Source organism: Limanda limanda, chromosome 9 (assembly GCF_963576545.1).
Source record: "Limanda limanda chromosome 9, fLimLim1.1, whole genome shotgun sequence".
Classification (NCBI taxonomy): Eukaryota; Metazoa; Chordata; class Actinopteri; order Pleuronectiformes; family Pleuronectidae; genus Limanda; species Limanda limanda.
Window position 1 is genome coordinate 28757173 of NC_083644.1, and position 20368 is coordinate 28777540.

At 41.7% G+C, this 20368-nt stretch overlaps 2 protein-coding genes across 2 annotated transcripts in view; one reads left to right on the plus strand and one right to left on the minus strand.

Annotated features, from left to right (window-relative positions):
• arhgap39 (Rho GTPase activating protein 39) overlaps positions 1-3318 on the plus strand; it is a 94131-nt gene extending 90813 nt beyond the window's left edge. The window contains exons 10-13 of the mRNA XM_061078930.1: positions 1182-1381; positions 1694-1785; positions 1890-2059; positions 3124-3318. Of these exons, the coding sequence (XP_060934913.1) occupies positions 1182-1381; positions 1694-1785; positions 1890-2059; positions 3124-3318 (657 nt within the window). The remainder of the gene's footprint in view (positions 1-1181; positions 1382-1693; positions 1786-1889; positions 2060-3123) is intronic.
• Positions 3319-7586: 4268 nt separating this feature from the next.
• lrrc41 (leucine rich repeat containing 41) lies at positions 7587-19533 on the minus strand. Its single transcript, XM_061078535.1, has 10 exons — positions 19417-19533; positions 18793-18879; positions 18639-18697; positions 17750-18551; positions 17260-17484; positions 15895-16059; positions 13499-13597; positions 12841-12969; positions 12476-12548; positions 7587-9753 (listed from the first exon to the last, which is right to left on the minus strand). Exons 1-10 carry the CDS (start codon positions 19505-19507, stop codon positions 9534-9536), a joined length of 1950 nt encoding a protein of 649 aa, XP_060934518.1. The 5' UTR covers positions 19508-19533; the 3' UTR covers positions 7587-9533.
• Positions 19534-20368: the final 835 nt, after the last annotated feature.

A 20368-nucleotide genomic window follows, 5' to 3' on the forward strand; every position in this document is an offset into this window, starting at 1 on the left:
CGTCCTCACTGCATTGGATTTACACACAAAGACAATATGAAAACTAGATTCATACTTAGTGTTATATGCACAGGGTTAGAATATATCAAAAACTATTAACTGCAATGAATTGCTTGGTTCTGCAAGTCTTTGTATGGTTGTTATGCGTAATGTTCTTTAAATCAATATATAAATAAATTCTTAAATATATTTTACAATTGTCGTTTTGGGGTAACAGTGATGCTGCACAAGAACAAATACTACTTTTGGTTTAATGTTTATGATCAAGTCAATTCACCACCACATGTCTGCATCGCCATTCTCAACTTTTTAGACTTTTGGGTGGGAACTAGCATTAGTTCCTTCAGAACCTGAAATAGAGAGATCAAATCATCACAATATCTCAGTCAGCTGACTAGGCACCACAGTGTCAGATGGATATAGGGGAGAATATCTCAGTTCAAATCCATTAACTGTAGAGTAAGACTTGATTTACCAGCGTGTGAACAAGCTCTGCAGAATCCGTTGTGCAAACTCATTATGCTTTTTAGGATGCAGCAAACATGGCTGCACATGTCACACCTCAGGGGGTCCAGGCTGGACCTGTACCTACTCTGTCTCCTGATAGGTCCAGGCCAGAACTTAGATATCTGCTTTTCCCATTTTGGTGTGAAAGCACTGGACCGGCCTGTGACAACCAGCTCATTTCAAAGAATTAGAAAGACGACTGTATGTTGACTATTCATTAATGCTCTTGTGCCTGAATGGGGACACATGCAGCCTGGTGAAAAAGCCTGAAACTAGAGTAGTAGAGGCTGATATAGCAGCAGATTAATACCCATGGTTTTGGTATTACATTTCACTTGTGTTTTGTGAGTGTGTTGGCAGACAGCAGCTTGGCTCAGAACCTGTGTACAGTCTCAGTAGGTCACTAACAGGAATCATTTGTCACTTTTAGGACTCCATGGTTTGACTGGTGTTAATCTGCTAACAGGACATTAATGAGCTGAATGTCCTGTGGATGCACTGACTGTTCTCTCCTCCCACTGCTGTCTCACTCACATTTTTCAAGTCGTCAAACTGCCCTTCATCAGCCTGCTGTATGAATATTAACTCCAGTGTGTGTGTGTGTGTGTGTGTGTGTGTGTGTGTGTGTGTGTGTGTGTGTGCGTGTGTCTGTCTGTCTGTCTGTCTGTCCTCAGGGCCTGCAAAAGCCCTGTCTGGAGGAGATCATGCATGCCAGAAATGCCATTTTCAGTCCCTCCATGTTTAGTTCCTCGCTGGAGGAGGTAATGGCCCTGCAGAAGGAGAGGTATCCAGACAGCCAGCTACCTTGGGTGCAGACTCGCCTCTCTGAAGAGGTTCTGGGACTTAATGGGGACCAGACAGAAGGCATCTTCAGGTGAGAGGGGTTTGTGAAAGGAACTGCCAGGATATATCAGGAGCTATGTAAGGGATATTCAGTTGCTGATAACTTTGGCTCAGAGATGAACTGATTAGAATTGGTGTTCAATAACACGTGTTTTCAACCATATCTTTTTGCTGCCTCCGGTCTGTTTGCTGTTAGAGAACAGTAGCTTTTTACAGCTGTGGCCGGCTTCAACTTCTCTACTGTGGAGCTGCTTGGAGGTTTTTGGAGATTTCAGGGTTAACACAACCGTGTGCATATAAAGAAATACAGAAATGTAATTATCATGCTACCTTTGACCTCCAGAGTACCAGGTGACATTGATGAAGTCAATGCCCTCAAGCTGCAAGTGGATCAATGGAAAATCCCCACAGGACTGGAAGACCCACACATCCCAGGTTAACACACACATACAAACTCAGACCAGATGTTTCACCATCCAGTAACGGTGGATGGTGAATGTGCTCTGACCCTGTCTATTTGTCCTCCCCTGTGTCCCCAGCATCCCTGCTGAAGCTCTGGTACAGGGAGCTTGAGGAGCCACTGATCCCTCACGAGTTTTATGATGAGTGTATCAGTCACTATGACAACCCAGAGGCAGCCATCAATGTGGTGCTTGGTCTGCCACACATCAACAAACTGGTGCTCTGCTACCTCATCCGCTTCCTACAGGTAAAATACAAAGGTTACACAGGGATTACGCTGCTCTGAACACTAGGTTCCAACATTCTTTCTCTGTCATTTGGTGAATAACATTGTATTAGTTGTAGATATTTACCACTTCAGTCTGTCTTCAGTTTTTGTATTTTGCGTACATTTCTAACATGTACACCTGCTAACAGAGGAATATATACAAAGATTTGTATCACCGGAATATGATAAAGACTTAATCCATTATAATCTTAAACTAAAGGAATTGAGATTTGAGAAGTTGTCAATTCCAATCAATTCTGTTTTTAGTTACTAGTTACTTGCTGCCCCTCTGAGGCATAACAGACAGATTGAACTAAATTAGGTATGGATCATGAATTCTTGAAAACACACTAGGGAAAACTTAACTAGGATTATTTAATATTCAATTTATGCCAATAGATCCCTGTCACCTAAATCGTACACACTGGACCTTTACGACACTTGATACTTACAAAGTTGTAGGACTGGAGCTGGTGGTTAGCATGGTTATGATAGGGTTAGACTCCTGTCAATCAGACAGATACACTCTGATTTTACTGAAACATTTTCTTTACATAAATTTACCTCTGAGACATGTTATTTGTTGAAGACAGCCACTTGTGGCCATCAGAGAAATTACAGTTTGGGTTAGTGAGTGTATTTTTTCATCTAGTTTTTTGGTCTCTACTCCAATACAGTGGAGATGAATGCGGTTTAGTTTCCACTGCTCACAGCTCTGAAACATTACACAAACAATATTCAACAGCAACTTCACGATACACAGAACTCGCAGTCAAAAGCTGCAAATGATGTTGCAACCCTTCCTCACACCTGCAGCAAGTGCTTCTTAAAGAGACAGATGCATGTTAGCCAAGGATCAAGTATTTACTATATAATCTTCACTTACTGTGAATACAAGTTTAGGTTTTTAATGCTGGTAAGTTACCAAAGATCTAAGGTTCATGTCAAATTTCCAGGAGTTTAAATGAATATTAAATAAATTCTTTAGTCTTACCTCCGACGACCTTCAGAACACAGAACTCTGCTGTGTGTTGTGTTCAAAGGTGTTTGCTCAGTCTGCCAATGTGGTCATCACCAAGATGGATGTGAACAACCTGGCAATGGTCATGGCTCCCAACTGTCTCCGCTGCCAGTCAGACGACCCCAGGATCATCTTTGAGAATACTCGTAAGGAGATGTCCTTCATCCGTGTGCTCATCCAGCGGCTGGACACCAGCTTCATGGATGGAATCCTATAGCCCCCCCACCACTACTGCCTCTATACACACACACACACACACACACTTCACCCCAACCCTCCTCTACACTCCCTTTAACCCCCTCCATGACAGGCCTCTACGCTCTCCCCCAGCAGAGGGACATCATACATTCATTCTGCTGCTGGGTGAATACCTCACTTCTCCAACATGTTTACTTTCCTAGAACTAACTCAACTGATCTGACTCTGTCATCTGTACATTTTGAGTTGAACCAGCTGTTTTTCTTTTTCTGCCGCTATTGGAGTGACAAGGTTTTTCATATAGTACTGTGTGTGCCTTCACATGCACTAATCGACTGTACACATAGAATATGAAGGAATCAGCAGGGATCTCATCATGTCATCGGAGTCATGTTTCACTGGTTCATTTTAAATCCAACTTGTAAGTTTGAAATGAACTGGTGTTTGTCTTTGTTCTCCTGCTCACAAACACATACACTGACATACTGAAACGCACACACACACGCACAAGCACACGCACACACACACACATACACATACACATACACATACACATACACACAAACACACACACACACACACAGTCACACATAGTACAGGCACGTAGGATTCACCCTCTGCTGTGAACACCACCATCCGACACAGAGCAGGAATACTGCCTCTGTCACGCCCTGGCTGAACAACACATCCAGCACCAGATTTTCACAACTAGTGAATCCTAACTGCACTGTTCTATCACTGTCTCATGATATCATATTATCTGTAGATTATCCGACTGAGAGGTGATGCTGTGACCAACGTGTTTTCACAGGCAGCAAACAGAACTTTTCACACTGCCAGGGTAGGAGCTGAAAACTCTTCACTGCAGCACACGTGTTCTGCTTCCACGGGACAGACAAGAGTGAGAGAGAGAAGAGTGAACCTCACTTCATTCTGTTAAAGGAGTTCGAGGAAGACAGTGATGCTGTGACAGTTGGCCTCTTAGCCATCAAGTGACGAGAACATGGACACCGAATCACCCAGAGTTGTGTACAGTTTCCACGGTGTTGGACAGACACATTATTATAGACCGTGTTTAGGTTAATTTTAGTTTGAAGTTAATGCAAAATAGTGGACAGTGTCACTCAGTGTACTTCATGGCTGATTGTGATCACTGACTCTACATGTTACTTTGCACAGGCTCTCTGCAGGTCTCCAAAAACTCTGGATTTACCTTTCTCATATTGATTTAAATATCATCTCAAAACATCTTATTCTCTCCTCGCTGCTGTAGACACTGATGTCAGGTATGAAATGGTCTGTATTTATATAGCACTTTTCTAATGTTGATGACAAAGCTCGCTTCACTACAGTTGAGCCTTTCCCACAGTGCATCTATGTGCAGTACTTTCTCGAACACACATCAATTCCACACTGCCAGCCCAGTCGTCTAAAGTATTCCTCTATTGTTACACACTTGTAAAGTTCAAAAGACTGAGGCCACATCGGACTGAGGTGTCTGTGCACTTACCTCTCTGCCAGCTACCGCAAAGGTTCATCAGGTGCAACTTAAATGAATGAATCATTTAATTTTAGGATTTTTCTCCTGGTGCCCTTTACATTGATATAATGAATAATATTATTTAATTATAAGTTAATGGAATTGGGAAATTGATAAAAATAAAATAATAATAATAAATATTTGTAGACCAAATTGTCCCCATCAATTGTCCATCATACGTACATACTTTGGTACGTTATTACAGACAGACATTCAATTAAAGTCTAAGATGACGTTTTGGGGGTCCTGCACACTAATGTAAACGTTGTACTAATGCCTTTCATACACTCCATTCACACAACACTTAGAATATGCAACTGACTGTGCTGTAGTCAGAGGCTGTTGATAGGTTCCAGTTTCACACTGACTATAAGCAGTCTGAGTTTCCAGTGTTAGAAAGTTCAGTGACTACACATATTCATATTGTAAGGAATCAGACGGACTTTGAACCCTGAACTTGAAGCAGCTTCTCACTGTGAGTCAGTGTCTCTCACTCATCAGAGTCGGTCATTAACAGGTAATCAAACAGGAAGTGGCTTTAATCTGGTTGATTAAAGCCACTTGTTAACAAGGGGACACCTCTACATGCTGATGATTAAGTTTCCTGGTCTTCTTCCCATTCAGTCCATTTGACACGAATGCAGCATCACTGTTCCAACACTTGCACAGCAGCCACTATGGCCAAAGTGTCATTCAACACATGCAAAGAGGAGTGGTGAGGTCATCACAGAGCAAGTAAGACAAACGCTTCATTCATCTGTCAGAGGGAAACTGTGTCTGAGTTGAATGACTGAATGACACTGCAGCTGTTGTTTGGTGTCCATGTTCTGATCACTCAACATGATGGGGGCAGTCATGTGACATGGACAGCCTCCTAGACCCCAAAGTGTTCAGCTGCTCCTACTGTGCAGACAGAGAAACAGTGACTCTCACCTCGGCTCCATGACAGGTGACGGGTGGCTACTCCATGGATCTGCTCTCAAAACAAACCCCCTCCACATCAGACAGAATCTGTGTCCACTGTGACCACAGCTCACAGCAGGAGGGCATGCTCCTCCCACCTCACCATCATCCTGCCGACCTCCTCTCCTCCATCCTCCCACCCTCTTCACCTTCATCCTGCCAATCTCTTCTCCTCCATCCTCACCACCCTCTTCACCTTCATCCTGCCAACATCTTCTCCTCCATCCTAACCACCATAATGCCACCCTCTTCTCCTCTATCCTCCCACCTCTCTCCCACCCTCCCACCCTCCTCTCCCATCCTTCCTGCTCACCTCCATCCTTCTTGCTAACCTCCAACCTCCCAGCCTCTTCTCCTACATCCTATCACCTCACCTCCATCCTCCTCTCTTCCATCCTTCCTGCTCAACTCCATCCTTCTTGCTAACCTCCAACCTCCCAGCCTCTTCTCCATCCTTCATCCGCTCCTCTATCCTTCCATCTCAACTCCATCCACCACCTCACCTGATCTGACAGCAGAGCATCAGTCCACCCAGTCACCGAGCGACAGGCCTTTCTGCTCACTAATGCTTTGTGAACGCATGTACCTGTGTGCGTGCTTGTCTGTCCTCCTGTCTCATGGTTTACACAATCTGCTTGTCTCTGACATCCACATTTGTCTCTGTCTATGATCAGCTACTGCTGTGTATTCAACTCATTTGAGATTTGTGCTGTATTTAACAGAATTTCTATGTTTTTTAACCCATTCTTTTTATATAATTTAATTTATTTTATATTTATTTGAGATTTCCTTAATGCCTTCTCCAGATACAGTATTATAGCCTCCTGTATGTGTGCACGTGGGTTTTTCTTACAAGTGTATGTATATGTATGATTGTATGAATGTAGTCAGGCACCTGTGTATTGATGTACGACTGTGTGAATCTTGCTGTATCATTTTGATTCATAAGGTTTTTTTTGTAACACGACTGAAATTGATTGTGGGTGATTGTGAACACACACACACACGGACAATCCTGAAAAAAACATTATATTCATCTTAAAGGTCCAAATTACAGTGTCAGTTAATCTTAAGCTAAATTACACTTTTTCTTTGTGTGTGTGTGTGTGTCTGCGTGTGATGTACAGCTCACTCACTCTTACATACACACTCAAGATAGATAACGTGTATATTGACACTGTACAGACTATGTAAAAACAAGTATATCCAGAACGAGAGGAGAGGCACCATATGTGATAGTGGAACTTGCTGTGGAACATGTTGGGGGTGTAGGATCTTTTTTTGTTACTGAAGTCTTGTTTCAGTGTAAATCTCCCTCACGTTGTTAGAGGTCTACGAGTGGCAGTTGAAGCCTAGTCTCAGTGGACAGTCTGTGGACACACAGGTCTCTACCTATCATACACTGCATGTTCCAGTGTCACAATGAATCTGTCACTCTTTCCAGAAACAGGTGATGTGTGTGTCACTTCTTTAAGAGATTGATTCCTTCATGTGTGGTAGAGATTATGGGCTGCATAAGTAAGCTCTCCCTCTCCAGTAAATGCATCAGTGTGTCACTGAACCATGCTGCAAAGATTCTGAACACTAACACACTGCCTCCCTCATAATCTATCCTGCTAAAAAATAAAGACATCAGATCCTCCTGGGAGCAGGGCTGTGTGGTAGATGTTTGGTCCTTTACAACACACAAGAGCTGAAGGTTTAACAACAGGACAGTGTGGAAATAACAGATTTATGTAATCCTCTACCTGAGTGAGCAACACAATGAAACACCATGAGCAATCTCGCAAAACAAAATAACATGGCCACTTTATTAAGCCCCTTTTGTCACAATACATGCTTTTGCATACACATGGCCAACCACTGCAGCCCCTCTCTATTAGAAAGGTGTGGGGGGGGGGGGTTCAATGATCAGAGAAGCACTTTGTTGAAATCATCCTGACACCTGTACAGAGACAGGTTTGAGGCTAGCTTAGCTGTGTCTAAACTCTGCATTTGCAGGTTGTTTCTTATTTCCCAAGATGGTTAGAGCAGCAGCTCGATGGAACTACTTATTGATCACCCACAGTTGGGTGTTAGCCAGGTTTGAACACTGGTGATCAGCTTATACTAACTAACAAGACATCATTTGTGACATACACTAATACAGTATACACCAATTTGCTTCCCATTGATTGTCTGATTACAATGCTTATGATCATCGAATGAGGGTGAGCAGCTGTTCGAGCAGCCAATCATGTCACTATTTGAATCACTAATAATTAACAAACTGACTTCTTAATGTGGAATGAATCTTTCAATTTTAGTTTTGGTAAATGCTTGGTGAATCAGGAGCCTCGGAGGCAGCCCGGTGTGTTTGTGAGTGTCTTTGTTTTATGAACAGTCAGTAATGGTTGAAGATAGGCCCAGCAAATCAACCAATTAGCATGCAGACATCCGGTGTTCACTCTCTTCAACTTGAATTTACTCAAATGTAAGAATATACAATAAGAACAAACTAAACTTACGTTACAGTATTTAGCTTTAAAAAAATCTACTTAGAGAAACATGAAGCTCTTTTTAATCCCTTTTCTCTGATTGTTTTTTCTACTTGGTTCCTTCTAATGATGAATTGGTGGTCAGTGTTGATGCTGTTCGTCTAATGTAAAAAATAAATAATTTAAAAAAAATACAATGTGAGACAGCTGCTGTGAAACTGCTCTTCAGCTCGATGTCAGTCCTCCAGGTTTTTCCACTGTCACTCACACTGTCCGAGAGGAGAATTTGAGATGTAACAGACGCTGATTTAATAAACGATTCAAACGTCAAACACCACATGCTATTCTTTTTGCACTCTGCTCACTTTGAATACCATGCTTGGTAAATAAACACTCATCGGACACTAATTCTGACCCTACCAACTGAATGTCGCAGCTGAAATCGAGACTCATCAGACCAGGCAACGTTTTTACAATCTTCTTTTGTCCAATTTTGGTGAGCCTGTGTGAATTGTAGTTTCCTGTTCTTAGCTGACAGGAGTGGCACCTGGTGTTGTCTTCTGCTGCTGTAACCCATCTGCTTCAAGGTGCGACATGTTGTGCATTCAGAGATGGTATTCTGCATACCTTGGTTGTAACGAGTGGTTATTTGAGTTACTGTTGCCTTTCTATCATCTTGAACCACTCTGCCCATTCTCCTGACATCAACAAGGCATTTTCTCCCACCCAACTGCCGCCCCCTGGATATATTCTCTTTTCAGACCATTGTCTGTTAACCCTAGAGATAGTTGTCGGTGAACCATGCCACGTTCAAAGTCACTTAAATCCCTTTCTTCCCCATTTTGATGCTCGGTTTGAACTTCAGCAAATCGTCTTCACCACGTCTAGATGCCTAAATGCATTGAGTTGCTGCCATGTGATTGGCTGATTAGCTATTTTGTGATAACAAGCAATTGAACAGGTGTGCATAATAAAGTGTCCAGTGAGTGTATATAACAGAGTTGTGAAAAATGAATAACTAATTACAAGGCAACAATATTTGTTTTCTACCATAACTTTACTAACTAGTCTAAACCAGTTATGGAGCTTTGTCCAGCTCTCTGCAGTTTGACTGCATGCTCTGTGAACACACACTCGACAGAGAAGCTTTTATCCGGAACAGTGTTGTCTTGAAGTCTTGTATTGAAGTCAAACTGACCACAGACAAAATGAAAACCTGTACAAAAAATACTGACTATTTACAGTCATATTAGTTCACATGTTGCTGATGTGGTCGACCATCGTGTCTGTGGACTTCCACCTTTCCAGCAGCAGCACGCAGAGTGGACGGAGCAGGTTCAGAGCAGCGTTCCAGGTGTCAGGGTCTCGATCCCCAGGGTTCATCCTGAGGTCCAGAGTCAGTCGCTGTGGGGGGCGATGTGTTCTCAGTCTGTGAGCAAACTCCAGCAGCTCCGCTGGCTGAATGAAGTTGTAGCTATTTGGGACACAAGACAGCACATGACATTGTAAACTTATACCTCATTATGGGTGGATATTATGAATAATACAATAAAAATCACAGAAGTACCTTTATATTTCACATTAGTATTGTAAAGTAAATGCAGTTATTTTACACCACTGTTAAATACAAAATAAGAATGATGGCCCTCATGTAGTTCACATGAAGGATGTATGAGCCACTGTTTATGTTTTTTATTGAAACATACAGTGAATAAAGATGGACAACATGAAATCATTTTATCCCCCCCTGAAGGCTGGCTGCGGTACAGGTCATAAACCTTGCCGCCTGCATGTTAATGGATGGGACAAGGACCAAAATCAAAGTCCAAAAGACATATCATATAAATGTTTTTCAAACATGGTTTTGCTCATTTTAGGAAGACTGTTGAAATGCTCATGTGTCCACTTATGTTAGTGTTAATTAGTTATTTGATGCTTTACATTCTGAAGATTAAATGTAGAGAACTGATGTTTTCTCTCAACAGCAAAGTGGCTATGTTTGTTCAGCATCAGAGAAACAGGAAGCAAGCCGGACATGAACTTTTTCACAGAAACCTTTTAATACAGATAAACTGAAGATGAAACATGTCACAGTGTGCATAGAAGCAGTCATGTCAAAACGTCTCTGCACGTGTGTGTGTATGTTTCTGTGCGTGCAGCGTGTGTGTGGGTGAACTATGTGTGGTGGCAATAAAAAGTCGTTGAACTCCTAGCTTTGAATTAGTTTTCTACATTTACTGGTTTATCTAAGTCACAAGTGCAGACAAAAGCCTTTGTCCGGAGTTTGCCTTTCGCACATGAACAACGCAGCAAGAGATACTCCACTCAGATGCCTTCAGAACAACAGAGAAATCTACAGAGCATTAGGGAGAAGAATAGCCCAGCAAGCAGAGGCAGGATGTAACTTATAAGTTCTGCTGCAGAGATTATGTGATTTTGTTTACAGCACATCCACACCAATAATGACCCATTACCAATAGGTCACGTTTTAGAAATGTCATCAATACACCCACGCACTCGCTTTGAATCCTATGGAGCTTCTCCTGCTGTGTTCTCACATTGGCTCCTCTGGACTTTCTGCTGACTTTGCACCAGGAGACTGGCTGAAGAAAGTCTGCAGAGAGTCAGGAGGCTCTCACTTGGACATTTGTGTTCACACATACAGCCGGAGACTGTGCGGAGGATCTCCAGAGTTCAGTGCATGTCTGAAAGCAGCTTAACACATTGTACAATGAAAAAATACAGATAAATTATCAAAAAGCTTGAGACAGACTCATTCCTATACCAATGCTTTTTAAATGATTGGTTATTATGATCAAGTAATCCACTTACAGTGTTCCTTTTGGGTCTTTTCATACACAATAGTTATTATCAGCTCTGTCAGTAATTTACAGTCAGTAATTAAGTGGGTCAGTGACGTCAGCTGAGTCTGTTGTTGTGTGTCTGTGTGTGTTCGCAAGTCAGTGCAAGAGAAAGATACAGAGAGAGAAAAGCGAGTGTGTGCTTCCCTCAAGTTCTGGGACAATCATACAGACACTACACAATTCAGTAGTAATGATCAACTGCTTATAGTGATCAATTTGGTCAATGTAAGCGGTTTCCATTGTATTTAGTAACAGACTCTCAGTTCTAAATCTTGTGACATCAGAGAACCCATTGAATAATCCATTTTTGGAGGGTGTAGAGGCTCCTACCCAGTATTTATAAAGTTGCACTGAGGTAAGTACTTACTGCACATTTATGCAGCTCTTCACAGTTTGTTTTGGTGTCGAGACTCATAGTCTCAATGGAGAAGATGACACCCATCAACAACTAATTTAGTTGTGGTCTCTGTTTAGTTAAAACACTGTCAAACTGTGGACTGATGAATATCTGAGCTCTGAAACCTTTTCTTCATGTAGATCAACTATTCTCGATCCTCAGTCTTCTGAGATCTTAAGTGAGACATGTTTCACATAAACAGAGGATGCAGCACTGCACTGACTGGACACCTCACTCCACTCATGAGCCTCACATACAACACTTAAACACTGTGAATATTTTAATGATTGATTCAACAAGAACAAGATGGTTGTTTTAATGATGGTTATTAAGTTTGTGCATTATTTTATATTAGATGATCTCAACATATGTTAAAATAGATTTACATTTTTACATGAAAAGCGTTTGCCTCTGTTCAACAAGACTTTCAAAAAAATGTATTTCATGTGCCAAGTTTTTGAAGTTGGTTTAAGGTTGATCAACGTGATACTTAACCATCATAAGAGTACTGATTAATAATATTACATAATTACCTAATGTATTCCATTGTTACAGTACAAATATAAATTCAGCAAAGACTGGGTTTGTCACATACACATATACATTTGTAAAATGCAGCCTGTGAAAGGCTAGTGCAAAGAGGGAATATCACATTTTATCCATATATATTTTCTTAAGATTAAAATTATAAATGTGTATATATTCTTTAAAAACTGCCTGTTCTTTATTGTGCATGATTTGGAAATTTAATCAACAGTTTTTACATCTTTAGTTTGTCTCAAATGTGAGTAAATCTACATCCTAAAATGGGAGTATATAGTGTATATTTTACTGAAGTGGTATTGAATACACTGTATATGTACAGCATATATCAGGAAGAGTATTTTAATCTTAAGCTCAGAGGGCCAGGTACTGGGTTAATCCGCAGCTCTCACCTGATGTTGAGTCGCTTCACTGAGCTGGGAGAGGATCCTGAGAACAGCTCGGACAGCACGCACACATTCTTGGCTGTAGAGAAATGCAGCAGCATCAGTGTACAGCCTCCTGTCACTCCATACATCAGACAATACACTTCATGAGACAGAAATAGCACAGATATTAGTCCCATATCTGCTGATAGGGAATGAAGCCAACGCTGTGTGATTTCTCCCTTGACCTGAGTTGTTACACTATCACATGTAAACATTCAAGATGAAACTTATGGTTTCAATAAAAATGCCTAGAGCTTCTGGAAGAGTTTAGTACCAGTATTGGTCCTGGTCCATCCCTGTTTACGAAAAGATGTGAAGAATGAACTTACTAAGTCGATTCTGAGCAAGGCTTAGAGTGTGAAGAGAAGGCACTGTCCTCAGAACAGACACCAACTGCTGCAAAGCGTCCTCCTTGTCACTGCACTTCTCAAGAAGGCGGCAATCATTACACCACAGCTCTAAGGGAAGGAGAGGGACAACCATGAGGAACTCAAGACCCTCTGACCTGCCACAGCCTCTTTAGCAGGGCCGTGCAGAGACCTTTAGAGGGGCAGGTGCTCAGATTTCAAAAGGGTCACATGGAAAAAGGCTCATATGCCAACATAACTTAAAGCAACAATTTGCTGTTGAGGGGGACTTCCTCTCTTTACATGTGGGTGCCCTTTCCACAGCTGAGGGCTGAGGCTGAGGGGCAGAGCAGTCATCCTACAACCAGAAGGACGATGGTTCAACCCCTGTTTCCCCATCTGAAGTGTCCTCGGACAAGATGCTAATAGAGTATAAAAAAGTGCCCATAGATACGAATTTGTGTGGACAAACTATTGTTAACCACTATGAGTGGTAATCAAGACTAAAAAATCTCTATATACCACAGGTTCTCTTTCATGTTTGGAAAGGTATTCAGCTGCAACATGAAACTTCACCACCATATGTCAGTTAATTCTACACACTGAACCTTGAAGGAACCAATGCAAGATCTCTTCTTACCTTCCAACTGACAGTTCCTCAGTAGATTGAGGATGTCAGGGAGACAATCGGACAGATTCAAGTCTTCCAAGTTCAGACTCCTCAGGCCGTGATTGGACTCTAAAAGTAGACAGCATGTCATTACTTTTATAGTACATTTACTTTGGCGTTACACTGATGAACTAGCCTGACGTTGTCATACTCATAATTCTAGTCAGAATATGAGTCTGATACCGCTCCATTGGGTTGTGATTATGGGGCGTGTTTCAACCGAACCAGGAAAAAAAATGCCTCTACGCTCAATTGGATAGACCTACAACCAATCAGAGCAACGTAGTATGTGACGTATGTTAAGCGACAGTGTTGGGGAGTAATGGAATACATGTACCGGCGTTACGTATTTAGAATACAAATTATGAGCAACTGTATTCCGTTACAGTTACAATTTAAGTAGATGGTATTCAGAATACAGTTACATTGTTGAAATCAATGGATTACATGACGGTACTTCCTTGTTTCACGAGTTTATTCACTCTCTAAATAAATCTATGGAAATGCTGCAAATGCCGCTCGTAAATCCACCGGAGGCAAAGCTCCCAGGAAGCAGCTGGAGACCAGGGCTGCTTGTGAGAGCCCCGGCCGCCAGCGGCGTTAAGAAGCCTCACCGCTACCGTCCCGGTACCGTTACAGGCCTGGTACCGAGGCTCTGAGAGATCCGTCGCTACCAAAAAACTATGGAGCTGCTGATCCGCAAGCTGCCCTTCCAGCGCCTGGTGAGAGAAATCGCTCAGGATTTTAAGACCGACCTGCGCTTCCAGAGCTCCGCTGTCATGGCTCTGCAGGAGGACAGCGAGGAGTAAAAACGGCAGTTAATCATATTTTTCAAGCACATACTTACTTGTTGCTACAATATTAACTGCAAGAGCGTCCCAACATGTGTCTTTTTTTGTCTCATATGTGCTGAGGATCATTCAGCTCACTGTACTTCTCCACTTCAATTATTAATTTATTGTCATCCATCTGCAAGAACTTCTCCGCTGTTTGCTCCATTCAATGTCGGGTGTGGAGGGTAAATTATATATTCTCCACTCAAGCCCCCCCCTCTCTTTTTATCTATATGACTGCTTGTGTGGCTGCAGTGGATGGGCAGAGGGGGACATTTAATAATGTGATTGGTAAAATTGGTTAAATTAAAACTCCCCGATGGTCGCTTAGCTGATAAATTAAACTTTACCGAATCCCGTAGGAAGGACGGCAAAAACATCTTTTCGATCTACAAATGCCTTGATCGCGTTTCTTTGTTCCTCTTTCAAAATGAATGCGCTGTCAATGTCTTCTAAAACAGACTCAATGGCAACATCTACACATCTCAGCTCTCCAGCGGCAGGCATGTTTGTTGAAAACAAATTCAACCCAAGCGCTCTTTGGTGACGTGGTTGATAACGTTACTGTTGATCATCTGTCCATCAACGTATAAAGCCCGCCCTGACAATTTGATTGGTACAAACAGCTTCTGTTCGGGCATAGTTTCTCCCCAACGGAGCGATGCCAGACCAAACTTCCCGACCTCAAATGTTGTGGGCGGGGCTAAGTTCGTCTGGCATCCAGGCTACTGATGAACCATCATGTTAAGGCAATAGACTGTATGTAAAATGGGATGGACAGATTACTCACAAATTAAACAAATACATACATGGAATCAGAATCAACATTGGTTGTTTGTATTTAAAAACATTACTATTGGCTTATATTATCCTAAAAACATCAGTATGAGACTATCATTTGGATCGCATGGCAACAGAGCAGTTCCACTGTCAAATCTTAAATCGGATAATGTTTGAGTTTGAATGCGCTGTCGATGTCTTCTAAAACAGACTCATTGTAATTGTGTGTGAGAGAGAGTGTGTGTGTGTGTGTGTGTGTGTGTGTGTGTGTGTGTGTGTGTGTGTGTGTGTGTGTGTGTGTGTGTGTGTGTGTGTGTGTGTGTGTGTGTGTGTGTGTGTGTGTGTGTGTGTGTGTGTGTGTGTGTGTGTGTGAGAGAGAGAGAGTATGTGTTTGTGTGTGTCATTTATGTTTCTTAATTGTTGATAAAGTAGAGGAGAAGCACATACCAGGCAGATCCATGTACTGGTTTGGGTCGACACATGTAATTAGTTGACAGCAATTAAACTATAAAAAACATCACTAGACTTGGTGGAACAAATGGGCTCTTTCTATTCTTTGGAATCGTTTCTCTTTCATTTAGCTTTTTCTTTTCAATGACATTGTTACACTGAAGTTTCTTAATTTATCTCCAGTCATTTTAATGAATTTGATCCACTAGCAACCCCCCCCCCCCCCCCCCTCCCCCCGCTGTGTTAACCTTCGAGACAGACTTGACACTCAAACTGTGGTGAACCCCTGACATGACATTTTACCTGAAAGAGTGATGAGGAGCTGGCTCAGAGAGGAGCCAGTTGGTAAATTCATCCCAGCTAAGTGAAGTGAGGTGAGATATGGAGAGCGTCTCAGCACTGATGTGATGAAGTGCAGATCTGTCTGGAGCTCAGTTACTTTGACTGTCAGCTTCTGCAGAGGCAGCTCTGCTCAGAGAACATCAGGAAACAGAAAACTCAGCTTGAGTATTATTTATGTAGATACACTCTGTCTGAGCTGCAGCTTTGTTTGGTGTGATGTCACCATATTCTCAGATCTCAGCTTTTAACAATGCTGAGAACAATATTTAGAGTTGCATATTCAAGTCAGAACTCTTCAATAACTACATGAAAAGGGTTGTAATCAAAACTCTGTTCATGTATTTCTATTAAAAAAATGAAGATTGGCCAGTATAGTATTATGACACTAGAGTTTGAAGAAGATATACTATGTTCATATTCAGGTTAATATTTTTTCTGTTCCTAACATTACTTGAAAAGGTTTACATGCTCTAATGTTCAGAAAACACATCACCAGAAACACATCACTATTTTGAAGCCCGTTCCATACACCACAACAAAACTGTGCAAAACGTTTTGAGATTGAACATTTGCCGTGGCTCTGTTAGAGGAGGTGCCAGACGAGCAGTTCAGCTTGCAATATGCAAATATAGGCCATTAGTGATGTCACATGGAACTATCAGCCGGACGACTGACTTCTATCGGTTTCAGGAGCCTCAAGAGAAGTGTATCCAGTGAAGGAGAGGAGCTTTGGGCTTCTTAACTTTACAGACCTTTTTAATACATAAGTAGAATGTCACTAAACCAAGTCCCAACAGCGCCCTTATGAAAGCACATTTATATTTATTTGGATCAAAATCTAATTGCAGACACTTATTAATAGAGATGAAACGGTATTAACAATTATTAACTATTATAGTGAACAAAATGATGGGGGTTATCAGTATTATGAGTATTGTAAAACTTTAACTGCTGTAAACCTGCTGTAAATGCTCAAAGGTTACTGATACACAAACTATAGTAATTTCACTAAGTTTTATATTGACATTATTTATATTATTAATAAAAATGATGAAAGAGTTTTCATTATTTATTGAATGACGACAACTTGTTATGTTAAGTGCAGATGCTGACCCAATTAATTATTTAGTGAGAAATCAATGAAAATGTTGAAAGACTTCCAATCTCACAATGTTAACTATAACACTGAGATTACCGATTGAACCACTACACTATTTGTTACTTAGTGCTGGAATGGTTCAAGAACCTTGCGCTTCCACAGCTACATGTGTGTATAAACTTTTAATCCCACTAACTTTAAGCCTTTTGGTAGAAGCTTGACAGCACCTGACACGTCTGACTTGGCAGTCTGGTGATGATGTGGTCCCCACATCATATGGAGGATCTCCACGTGCAGGGACGTCACGTTGGGGACTGCATCCAGCAGTATCTCCATGAGCTTGGTGTATGGCAGGATGCCGATATTAAGATAAGTGAGGGAGCAGCGGGAGCTCTCAGACAGCTGTTTCAGGCCTCTGGCCAGGTCCAACACATCCGAGTCCCTAAAGGTGGCTGCAATGGCACATAAAAACAAATCACTGCTGCACAAATACTTCTGTTATAGTGTGGCCTTGGTGGTTGGTGTTACCAGTGTTACACAGCCTCTTAAAAAGTCAAGAAATGTTATATGTTATGTGAAGTGTAAAAATACACAAGGCCACTGAAGAGTGCTGCCAATCAAAGACAAATACACACAATTGTCAACAGTTCAAAACGATATTCCTACACTCATATTTAAAGACAGAAAACCCTCCACCCCAAACACATACAAACTTACCAAAGCTGTGAAGAGTTAGAGAGCGAAGGCAGAAAAATGTGGGCAGACTTTTCCTCAGCACACTCAGAGAGACAGACCCACACTGCCTGACCTCCAGACATTCGATCTGTCCCTGTGGACAAGCCCCTGCCGAGGGATAATCACATCGGGAGAAGGGTCCACAGAGAACCTTTGGATCTACAGGGAAACTTGCTTTTCCAGATTCGTCCTCTGATGACACAAAATCCATCTTGGAGCGTTTACATGGTATGACTTGATCCTCTTCATCTTCTGAAGCCCTGGTCTCAAGACCAGCACTGCAACTGGCCCCATCTGCACTGGTTGAAACAGCTTGTAAAACAAAGCTTCCCTTCTTGCTGAGCATGAGGCTCTTCAATTCTGGATTTTCATACTGGGATCCCCTTCCATGGAGGAGCCAGGCCAGCACAATGGGACACTGCACATCCACAACTATTTTCTTTGTCACACCGTGGTCTAGCAGTCGATGGAGAACGTACAACGCTGCTTGTGTCTTCCTCTTTAAAAGATCAATGGACTGCAACACTCCAACACTCCGGATCTGCTTCTCTAGAAGGTTCAGAAGAGGCTGCTGCTCAGCAATTAAACTTTGAAGGGGTTTGTGGGAGCTTGCATAGAGTAAAAAATGTTTGATACATTTAGCTGCCGCCAACATGAAGGATGATGTGCTTAAATTTGTAAGGTTTTTTTCGACAAAGTGGTTGGTTAGGCCGTAAAATAGGGGTGGAAAAAGCATCCTCATGACTTCATGTTTGGCCCCGTCTTCAGTGAGCAAGTCCACTGCCTGAGATGAAACACAGAACACTAATCACATACAGGATTCCAGATGTGACTGCACATTGTAAATTAACAGAGGAGATATTATACCTACATAGTTAGGTCCATGCATGTCCTTAAGAATGCCAGCCCAACCACAGTGAGTTGATATCCCTGAGAGAGGCAAAACAAATAAAAATTATATTTTTTTATGATCATAGCAAAGCTACTGTCTGTGTGTACAAATGAAAGGCACAGAACACGGTTACCTCTCTGGTTGAGCCCCGGCTGCATCTCATCGAGTTGACATACAGTCAACTGAGGAAGCAGCTCCTCCATGAGAGCCGCTGGCAGATCTAAAGTAGGCAGATAGGTTAATGGACAGCAGCTCCCTTAGCACCAAAGAGTAAAGGTGAACAAAAAGAAACTTCGATGAGTCTACTGTGAATGAGCCCTGGGACCATAGCTTGTGACCCATCCCCTTTTGTTTTATGGTTTTCAAGACTAAAAAAGCACAACCACATGTACATGTAAACACAGACCATTTACTTTTTTGACTAAACAAGTGCTCTGGAATCAAATAATCTATATGAGAGCAGGCAGTCAGTGGTACACAGGCTAATACTGTGTTTACTGTTCACTATCGTGACATTTTAGAGCAAACGTCTTGAATGTTATGACGGACATATGAATAAGATATGACTGACATGGCCAAACACTCGTTAACCTATGGAGAAGGCTCCAGTGGCGCTACCGTGTCTGTGTCTGTCCATTGCGTCAGATGAATGTTAGCTTCTGCGAACGGTTCAGAGCAGTGTCTATAAATGCAAGGAGTTATCGTCTGTTCAGATTGTTAGTACTGTAATGAGGTGAAAGAACGGAGACACACTTACCGAGCACATGCTCCGTGTCCAGAGCAGCAAAGTGCTTCCTGACAGCCTGTAAACATGCCTCCTTCAGGGATGGAGGCTCAGCTCCGGCCATTGTTTGACATTCGCATGCGTATCATTACCAAACTCGCTAACTAGTGATTCTAAATCTAGATTTCAATTCTTTCTCTTCTTCTTTCTTTTGGGCGGTTGGCAACTAACGTTAAGTTGCATTACCGCCACCTACTGTGTTGGAGTGTGAGTCAGCGTTATCGAGGTCCCATTTCCAGAGAGAAAAAAGCAATTATCATTCATGAGATCATGGTGGAGTCAGCTGGTCATGGACTATGATGACAACAAGACTGCTTGATATACAATATGCCTGCTCACATATTCTACCATTACTGACAATAACTCCTCCAATTATTTTAAACATTGGCACACTTTGCTATTATGTTACAAACTGTATGAAAGTGGATTGATAACATTTCCCGTATTATTTTTTTATTTGGACAATCTAAATTCATGAATGTCTGACATGCTTAACATAATAATCCCTACATGTAGATATTATAGTCATTGTAGTAAACTGCATCCACTAAAGCAGCACAAGCAGTCTTTTCTACTTTTCTAAACATTGTGATTTATCCATCACTCACTCATCCACACTGAGGTCAGAGCTGTAAGAGGCCTGTTGGGGTTCAGTGTCAAAGGTTGGGAATAAAACCATCAAACCTCCAATATGTAAACAATTTACCCTTCTTCCTGATCCACAGGCTCAAAGATAAGCCAAAAGGATTAAAATAGAACATTACTATATCCTCAATACAACATCAATATTTAAGTCAATTAAATATAATTTGTAATCATTCCAATGCTGATGAGTATTTTAGCAGGACTTTTGCTATGATTGTCCTACTTCGTTGGGACTTTAAATTGTATTGTATTGCTTTAAGTAACCCTGTTACCCTCAACA

What these genes read in the sequence shown, in the direction of transcription:
- lrrc41 (XM_061078535.1), bottom strand. Translation starts at nt 19,507, where the DNA reads ATGGCCGGAGCTGAGCCTCCATCCCTGAAGGAGGCATGTTTACAGGCT. An exon ending in TCTAACTCTTCACAGCTTTG is followed by an intron (nt 17,485 to 17,749) that starts GTAAGTTTGTAT and finishes GTGCCATTGCAG; the next exon opens with CCACCTTTAGGGACTCGGAT. An exon ending in TGCCAAGTCAGACGTGTCAG is followed by an intron (nt 16,060 to 17,259) that starts GTGCTGTCAAGC and finishes TTCTCTGAGCAG; the next exon opens with AGCTGCCTCTGCAGAAGCTG.